Source organism: Anneissia japonica, unplaced genomic scaffold, assembly GCF_011630105.1.
Source record: "Anneissia japonica isolate Jap-2015-1 unplaced genomic scaffold, ASM1163010v1 scaffold2991_len510020_cov192, whole genome shotgun sequence".
In the NCBI taxonomy this organism is placed as follows: domain Eukaryota; kingdom Metazoa; phylum Echinodermata; class Crinoidea; order Comatulida; family Comatulidae; genus Anneissia; species Anneissia japonica.
This window is the reverse complement of record NW_022724693.1, coordinates 160,018-170,076: the sequence shown is the minus strand read 5'-3', so window position 1 is coordinate 170,076 and position 10,059 is coordinate 160,018. Positions and strand designations below refer to the sequence as shown.

Sequence of the window (10,059 nt, the reverse complement as noted above, 5' to 3'; positions counted from 1 at the left end):
CTGTTAGGTTCTGAGACACACACTCATTTGGCACATGCTCTGTTGGCTTGAGACACACACTCAGTTTGCACACACTCTGTTGGCTTTGAAGATATACACTCAGCTGTCCTCTGAGACACACTAAGTTGGCACTAGAAACTTGTGTAAAGTTATACAATGAATGATAAGAAAACCCTATTGCAACTACGGCTCAGAATCATTGAAACTGGAGAAAGTTTAGAAATGGTTTGCAATCAACAGGTGATGACGTTGATGAAATGGCAATGGAGATGGGAATGGTGAGGACATTGATGATAATGATGATGATGGCAATTATTGATTATAATAATAGATATTGATTGTGGTGATCCTAATGCAGACAATGACAATGTTGATGATGAAAATGATAATACTGCTGGTGATGATAGCAATGATAATATTGATGGTGGTCATGATGATGACGGGGATGAAAATTGATTATGATTGTGGTCTTGACAATTTTGAAGATGTCAACATACTGAATAAATCATTAATCAAATCCTGCGTTGTTACTTACTTGCATAGTTAATTGTATTTGGTCAAATTTAGCTTGAAGTGAGTCTGTATCTTGTAGTCCTCCATCTAGCTCACTTATGGGAAAGAAATCAGCCTCAACTTTCTCAACCCATTTGATTGTCTGTGGATGTTAATTCATAGATGACAAATTTAATCAGTACAGTATGTCCACATGAACTTACCAATGCATTAAGACACTGACCTCCATGTATTATGTCTTGAAAGAGTCTCCTAAATAGGACAACTTCACTTCCTGAAGTTTTCAAACATCTACCATGTAAACTGATCAGTACTACTGAACAAATGGCCATTCTAAGTATAGTATGTTTGTACAGCTTAAACCTTTAAAGCACAAGTTCCAAGTGTTTCTTAATAGTTTTACTCTTACAACATAATGTTCAGTGGGCACCTCTAAATATAATTGTGGGTGCACTGCATCACAGGGAGAGGAAAGTTTAGGATTTTATGATTTGGCAACAGGCTTGGAAATAGTAGATAAATAATGGCTAACCAAAAATAATCACATTAAGACTGCTACAAATAACATAGAATGAAGAATATATCAAAAGTAAACAACTTACTTGTTTTGCATCACTGACAAACTGTTCCCACTGACTGGCAAAGTCTTTACTCAATGTTTGCTGTAACTGCCATGAGTCATACATGTCTGTTAGTTTATTTTTGTGTTCTTCATACTTCTTCAGTTTGATTTCCACCATGCTAATTGATGGCTGCAGAACTATCAAGGGATCATCACTTATCTACAATAAAAACCCCAGAAAATCTTCAACCAAATTATTTTCTTAGATACTGATGTTTAATTTAACAACTTCTTAACATTGTGTCTTATTTATATATTCATTGCTTTAATTCAAGACGAAAAATGTTGTACTTCCCAAGGAGGCAGAAAAGTATAACAATATCAAATGAACCAGGAATAACAGTCAGTTACATCAGATCAGGGCCGTCGAGAGCAGCCGTGGCCCCCCGGGGCAGCAGCTTTGCTGCCCGGGCCCATTGGCTGGGGTTTGGGGGCACCTACAGCCCCAGTGATATCGAGGGGGCAGATCCGAGGCCCCCTGAAGCTACAGCCTTTTAACGGATTAAATGACTAATTTAATTGATTATAGAGTGCTTAATTTCACCAGGTCATGAAAAAATATAGTAAATGAAAAGTAAAAGCTATCCTTCCTCTCATACATTTTACATAAAGCTGAAAAGTTTCATAACATATCAAAGTTTACAGTGGCAGATACAGGAATTTGAAAAAGAGGGGGCCCAGAAAAAGACTTTCACAGATGGAGGGTCTATTTACCTCAGCCCCACCTTGGTTGGGCCTGAGGTAAGAAAATTTATGAATATGGCACCTCTGAACTGCCGGAAATAGCACTCTTAGACCTAAAATTTGAGTAGAATATTCATTTTTTTCTCAATTTTTGTTAAATTTTGAAATATTTAGGGGAGAATACTTACAAATTGGCAATACTTACAAAGTTAGCTTCTGACAGATAGTTCTTTCCTTTACACTCCGTCTGGACATATAATTCAATCATATGTTCCCAACGTTCTTGTAGTCTCCCTTGCGATGAAGACTGTGGTTGGCCATCACTGTCTACTGCTTTCAGCATTGTTTCAAGGTTTTCCATTGAATTCACCAACTAGTCATTAAAAAAAAATAAATAAATAAATAATAACTAGGTTATGATGTGATTATGATTACCACATCATTAAAAACATTTTAAAATGTCACTTTGAACTAGAATGTTTATATTATAAATAGGGATTCTAAAGACAGAGACAAAAATTAAATTAAAAAACATAATACTTTATTATATTTTATATTATTTTTGACAACTGAATACCTACATTATCAGAAAAATCCAAAAACGAAAATTCCATAACCACACACTAATTAAGAAGAAATAATATTTCACACTGCTCAAACATACTAGTGTATATTCAAAACAAAGATCAGTAGTGATAATATATAAATGAATTTTTTGGTAACATACAATAATAATAAATATTTACATGGAACACATTTGTTTGTCACTCACGCCAGTCTATTCTTTATAACTGGAACAAGAATTATCCGAGTTCTGGAATCCCTACTATAGGCATTTTTAAATTAGTAAAATAATATTCACTAACATTATACAAACATCACGCACATTCCTTATCACCAACATCATTCCACCACCACTATGACCATCAATTTTCTCCTTAATTCATCAAAAATCTTGGAAGAATAACTTTACCTCTTTTGTAAGTTTATGGAATTTGACAAGTATCAAGGCAATTCGAATTCTATTTTCAACGGATATCGTAATCCTAGTCCACTGCTGACGAAGTTTATCAGCTCGTTCTTGAACGGAAGTCGAGTCTGGAACTCCAGAAGTTATGATATCAGCAGTGGCATTCAAAACCTTTTCGACTTCTTTAGTTTTTTCCTGCAGGAAACGATGGCATCACAAGAGAAACATAAGCTCATTTGACATATTCACATACATTTTAATAATACAAATTAAATAACATTGGCAAATAAACATGGTAAATAAAAAAAAGTATTAATGCTACTTTCACTTTAAAAAAAAAATCTTTATGATCATTAGTGTTTATAATAGTTCCTATAACTTAAAGAAAACAAAAATAAATTAATTCATCGCATTAGGTGAAAATGTGGGAAAACATTCTATCAATCTAATGAGTACTTACTCGCATGTCATCATCTAACTGCTCATGGCCTTCAAGGAAGTCCATGGCCGTAGCAAGCTGGTCCCCTGGGTCATTGTAAGAAGCTAAGTAGTTGTCACCAACATTCCTCAACCACTTTACAACTACGGAGTACTTCTCTTCAAAATCAGTCAATACACTGGTCTCATGGTAGAGTTCAGAATAATATTGGTTTTCAATTCGGCTTGCCTCCACCTAAATAAAAACAGAATATTGACAATGCAAAATATTCAATCCAAAGAAAGAGCTGGTCACACTGTGTCCTTTGGCAAGTTATAGCATTATGGAATATTCCATAAGTGTATGGCTGTTAATATCCAATTCACCAGAGGTTATATTCTCAAACGACTGTGATCCAGACGTTAGCACCTGAACAACACTGCAAAATCATGGCCGGCAACACCGGCACTCTTGAAGGGGCAGCTTTCTAATTATAATCAATTGAATAGGACAAAACAAACTATCCGTGGTGTGGGACAGAACAAAATATCCATGGAGAGAAAACCACTATTAATTGAAGTTTCACAAGTCGCATATAATGGTCAAAAGAGAAAAATTGTTTTCTCCATAGATTTGCGTCAGCTGATAACCACCAGGCGCAGTAAATACCCGGGCTTATACAGTTGTATATGAAAATCAGAAAAAAACTCTTACCTGGAGTTTCTCAATACTAATTTGAATATAGTTGGCTCCAGGTGTTGGGTAGGTAAGCATGCTCAATAGCACTTGACCTTCTTTGACTACAGGGTCAACAGCATGGTGTAAGGAACTCAGGTATGTTGGTAGTTCTTCACTTGGTTTATTCACATTCTGAATCTCAATCTCTAGTTTATACAAGGTCTCCATAGCCTGCAAAGATTCCATTATAATTTGAAACCTATTTCACTGAATATAAAAGCCTGCTTTAGTTACGCCATTCCCCTTAGTTTAGACTTAAATTCAAATCCAGAATGTACATAATATGAAAAAAAAAACATTTTTAAAGAAAAACAACCCTTGAATTGTGGTTGAAAAATTCCTTAGATCTTTTTTTATTTTTTTAATGAAAAATGTAACATTTTTCAAGGTAGCTTTAGCATTTATTCAATATATGAATGCATTTGTACATTATAATATATTTAAAAATTGCCTCCAGGGCCAGAAGAAGAAGCATCATGTTGTTATGTTAACTGTATAATAATGACATACACATGAAATTATAATCATAGTATGATGAGTGAGTATCTACAGATGAAAAAATGTAGCTATGTTCTACATCACAGCCAATCCTAGATGGAAACCACATCATGTTTACATTTTCAAAAGCAATAAAAACAAGGTCATAGAAGAGGTACTGTAATCAGTAAATCAAAACTTACCATCTGAGTATTTACTCTAAAGTCAAGAGTACATGCAAGTATCTGATGCCAATTATTAAGCTTCTCACCAAAGTCATCACATAAAGTGTTAATGCCTCTGGTCTGGGTCAAAAGTAATTGTAGTTTGTGTTGTGTTGAGGAGGATACTTTGACAGCCTCAATGTTCATGTTGGACACCTTCGTCTTAACCTCCTATGATATGAATAATAAATTCCATGTAAAAAGTTAATTTGCAAGTTCAAAATATAATATGCAACACCTTTGGTGATTGACAACTGTGCTTTAGTAATATGGATTTATTATTCTTATAATACTAATAAGACCATAACTACCCTTACTAACAGTATCATCAAAATTATAGACTTTAGAAAACATAATGAATAAAATCCAGCAAAGTTTTTTTTTAATTTATAAAATTAATAAAACATTATTTATGTGTAAATCTGTTTTATGTTGTGTATTATTATTGTGTCCAAAAATTGATAGTAAAAACTGTTTGTGGTAAGTTGCTTTTAAATTCTAAAATGTATGTCAGCCGGTTTGATATTTTACATTAGTTTTTCTATAACATTTTAAAATAATTCTATTTTTGTCAGTGCACTTGATTTGCAAAGTAAAGTTTACAAGATTATTTTAAAACATACTGATCAATTAATCCGCTATTTACATGGTCCATATTTATATATATGGAGTGGGGGTCATCCTATAACAATTTAACTAAGAATCCTTAAACTCCCTTGCTAAGAAAATTTGAGCAAGTTTTTCATGTTTTCAGCCTTTATTTCTGTGTCTTCCTTTGAACTCAATACCATTTAGTGGCTTTTAGCAAATACATAACATCCAAGTATGTATAAGTAAAATAGGGATATCTATGTTAAAGGTTTGAAGAATTATTACATAAATAAAAGAATTTTGTTTCAATCTTATTGCGAAACTAATATCCAAAATTCAATATGCATGTGGCTTATAAGCAAGTGCAAAGTACAAAGGGAGCTTCTTATTCAAATAACATCAAATAGGGAATGAGGACTATTTTTTGGGAGACGGTTTGTACATGGCGCCCTAGGTCCGACAGTTCTATTTTTTTCGAAGGGGCAGTTCATTTTAGAACAAAGGTAATTATTCAATTTATCCAGGTATGTATTCACAAAATAGACTATGTATTCAATTTTCAATAGACCAAACGGCAAAGAAATTATAAATATAGGAAAGTGATGTAGCACTAAATATGGTTGTTGATATCACTACTACCTCTGGCATTTTTCCATGTTATTTATATTAAGTCTACTTGCCATTTTACCTCAAGCAGTTTGTATGACTTATCTACACATGGTATGCCTATACATCCAAGTGAAGTCATTCCACCTTGAAAATTTTTTTTTTCCTTATACTACTAGGTATCCTGTTCAGTAGGTATCTACTGTTCTCTGACAGGGCCAAGTTACAGTGGCATATGTAGAAGTCCTATGTAGATATCTACTATCATAACAAGACATGTTAATCTGGTTTTGATATTTTTTTCTATATTCATTAAATATTCATGTTCGTTTTACTTTTCATTCATTTTTTTTTCATACCCTTTGTGATTTATTGTATTTTTTTGTGGAAGGTAGAATGGGTTATGGATATTACTTCCTTTCCCAAGTTATGGCGAATATTTACTCTCTTTTCTTTTCTATTTTTGACAGTGAAAGATGGTTAGTAATATTAATAAAACTATCAATAAAAAATAATTATTTAGATAATAGATAAATTACCGTGAAAGTTTCCTGTAACTTTTTATGGTCCGCGAGTCGTGCACGGGTAGTTTCAATACTGTCTCCAACATCAAGATGAATATCCCCGTGAGACGTGAACCAATCAGAAACCTAAAAATAAGAGAAAGCAAAAGGTTGGACCAATCAAAAAATACTAAACTGCAGCTAATCAAAGCATACATTATAGTGCTGCTACATCAAAATTGTAGCATTTTGTGAAGAATAAACATAAATATATACCAGTAGTGGAAAGGAATCATAAGGCACCAAAAGGCCAACTCAGACAGCATAGCCTGACATGATTTATCGTCTGGGACAGTCTAAGCTCGTCTTGATAATATTAATTATGTTTAATATTTTACAACACGACTGTCCATGATGCAGTATTATGACGACTCATAGCATCTCCATTTAATGCACAGAGACTCGACACCATGATACACCACTTTGGGTTGCATCGTACAATGATGTCCGAGTTGGCCTTTATGAGTACAGGTTGTTTTCAATTGTTTTTTAGTAAGCTTTTTTATCAAATATTGCATACCACTGATGGACAGAGCAGGCTTACATTTGAAAGCCACTATTTGTAAAACTATTGCGTGAGGACAGTCTATACATATATATTGGCACTCGACCAGGTCACATTCTTGTGGTTATGGTTGCCTATGATAGCACAATATACTAGCATAACAGGCCTACCAGGAATATCTCCACCACCTAAGAATTCTTGAGCGAATTTTGCAACAAACACTTACCTCGTCAACTTCTTTGTTTAGTTTACATAAGATAACATTTTGTTCCAGGTCTTGTCGGCGTTTATTCCAAGCATCCTCCAAGGCACGTCTCCTGTCCTGTAGAGATTCAAGGTTGCTCTCAATAGCAAAGCACACCGCGGTGGTGGCCTGTCTGTCTTCTACTGGGCTGGAAACAGGGGTTAACTCATTCAGATTCTGCGTCAACGCTCGGCCTAGATTCATTGTCTTCATTGATGTTGCTAGAATATCTAGAATTCAAAATGAGTTGTACACAATTTTCACCCAAACATTGCTTTATCTTTTATTTTATTCAAATATACATTTTCACTCTTGAAATAGTGAACTTTCCAACCATTCATACTATAACTAAGCAAGGCATTGTGAATGAAGAATAGAGAAGATGCAATCCTTAGAACAAGACCTTGGGTGTCCAACATTGAGTTGGCCAGTCTAATAGAGGTCAGAGAGATCTGGATAGCTCTGCTAGGGGGTTTTAATTCAAATAATTTCAAAACATACATGGTTAGTAACTGCTAGAGATTTGATTCAAATTAATACACTTTATTTTTCTCACACTTATATTTCCATATTAATGCAGATGATTATCCATGCCAAGTTTAATTAGATAAATGGTACTACCTTTCTTTAAAGCCTGGTGGTTATTCAATTTTGCTTCAGCTTCCTCACAACCTACGTCCAGCTCTTGGCTTTTGCATTCTTCTGATGCCCGTCTTAATTTATCAGAAAACTATAAAAAATAATAAACTAAAGTAAATGCCTTAGAATATCTACTCAAATAAATATTGAATATATCACAATTAGGAAAAAGGAATATTAAATTTCATAAGTTTTATATTCATAACCATCCAGGGGATATGGTTATGTAAGTTTAACACTTTTGCTGCGTGCCCCCGGTACTACTGGGGGCATGAAAATAATTCTTTTTAAAATTGTTCCTGTACTGCAGGCACCCTCTATTGTTGTTTCTATGAGCTGGAGGTGATTTCTACTGAATTATATGGAGTAATGACTAATTGTTGCGAAAAACTCATCTTGCAGCGATTTTTTGGAATTTTTTTTTCACGATTCTGCCGACAAACATGGATTTTTGTTTGTTTTAGAATAGAATGATGAAAATAATTCAAACTATTGATTTTTTTTTTTATTCATTTTATGTATCTTCAACATTATCCAGTGAAAAAAACAGCATCCCATAAGAATTTCTATCTTTTTTTACAGATTTATGAAAATATGGATTTCCAATATGGCCACCCCAAGGTCACAATACCACCTAATTAAAAATTCCAATTTTAATTTTTTCCAATAGGCCAACCTTTTTCCCACCCCAACACACAAAAACAATTTCAAACTAACCTCTTTTAGTCTTTTTTTTTTTGGCATTTATTTAAAATAACCTTCTTCCTAAAAAGGCCCAGCAGTGAAAGGGTTAAGCCTGGTTAAACACATTTTCAGTTATTATAAAGAAATTTTGTACCAAATTCTAGTTGTACTATTTGTTAGGAAATTCTGTGGGTTTCCTAACTTACTGTATTAAGCTTACAACTTACACCTTTTATGTAAATTAAGTGGTTGTGAGCTCTTGTGTGCATGGAAATAATGGACATCATTATACGTCGTCAGTCAGAAAAGACGGCTAGCTGCAAAGCACCGTGTAAATGCAGTAACTAGACAGTAACAGTATGGGCGTTGTTATTTGTATTTACGAAACAAGGTGTCCTATTTGGTGATGCTAGTTCAGCTTTTATCATGACTAAAACCCAGTGTGTGGTGGCTTAGGCCTGCTTTGATGTTTTGTAAGAACACTTTGAGCAAGTTTATGTGTAAAGAGAATCGTAGGACTACAAGGAATGGCGCAGTCATTGACTTGTTGGAACCAATTTGTTGTAGGCCTATTGTAATTCGGAGTGTATCCGAGGGAAGTCGCCTGTGGTGAACTCAAGATATTGTTATCCTGGTTCCTATGTATCGATGGTGAAATGATATTAAATGGTATTTTGTGAGACACAATTGATTAACGATGTTGTTGATTCTTTGTTGACTAGCTAAGGACGAAAGCAAGAACGGGTGCGTTTTGTGACACGATTAGTGTATCTTACATTCTCAGAGAGCTGGTAGAAGTCGGTGGCCTCATCCAGTAAGTTACGCCTATCTTGAAGCTGTCTGTTGAGATCCTGCCAGGCCTCACCTAAGGACTGAGACATAGCTTCATATACATCACTATAGAATTGCTCGGTAGATACTAAGTGGTCTCCTTGGGTTAGTAAAGCATTAATCTGTTGCTGTCGTGCCTGCAAATAATAATTACAAACATTTTAGTAAATCATTACAGCTAAAATGCCAGATAGAAAAATATTGACAGAAATATGAATAATAAAAATAATAATAATAATAATAACAGAAATAGTAATAGTATAAGTTTTGGTGTCTAAAATAAAATAACTTTGATGTTCATGACAAGGACACTGACGCTGACAATAATGTTGTTTGCTTTTTTTCCTTGACGAACACATTTTATTTGTTCTCATCATGATATTTTTTCATAAAAACTTGCTATATGCATATATTCCAGGTATTTAAGGTATATTCATTCACCATGTAGAAGAACTTACTTTAGAGCTTGCAAGTAAATTGATTATGACCTCTTTTTTTTTATTAAAGATATAATTCCTACAAAGGAGGGCCAAACATCATTATGACCTCTTTTTTTTTTATTAAAGATATAATTCCTACAAAGGAGGGCCATACATCTTTTTTGTGCAAGAGTCGGCAGCCGCTATGCTTTTTAGCTATTTGTTTACATTTTTAAGAATGTGCCACATAACTTTTGCAAGACAATGAAAGAGTAATTTGCTCTGGGTATGGTTAGGAGACAAGTGTACGCCTTGTCTCTTATACACATCT

The 10,059-nt window shown here is 34.0% G+C and overlaps 1 protein-coding gene across 1 annotated transcript in view; it reads right to left on the bottom strand.

Annotated features, from left to right (window-relative positions):
• Nucleotides 1-508: 508 nt before the first annotated feature.
• LOC117112524 (triple functional domain protein-like) overlaps nt 509-10,059 on the bottom strand; it is a 57,282-nt gene continuing 47,731 nt past the window's right edge. The window contains exons 19-29 of the mRNA XM_033255606.1: nt 9,255-9,446; nt 7,777-7,885; nt 7,138-7,385; nt 6,383-6,493; nt 4,626-4,817; nt 3,922-4,116; nt 3,250-3,462; nt 2,793-2,984; nt 2,025-2,192; nt 1,116-1,295; nt 509-655 (exon numbers count right to left, since the gene is read on the bottom strand). Coding sequence (XP_033111497.1) covers nt 509-655; nt 1,116-1,295; nt 2,025-2,192; nt 2,793-2,984; nt 3,250-3,462; nt 3,922-4,116; nt 4,626-4,817; nt 6,383-6,493; nt 7,138-7,385; nt 7,777-7,885; nt 9,255-9,446 — 1,947 coding nt within the window. The remainder of the gene's footprint in view (nt 656-1,115; nt 1,296-2,024; nt 2,193-2,792; nt 2,985-3,249; nt 3,463-3,921; nt 4,117-4,625; nt 4,818-6,382; nt 6,494-7,137; nt 7,386-7,776; nt 7,886-9,254; nt 9,447-10,059) is intronic.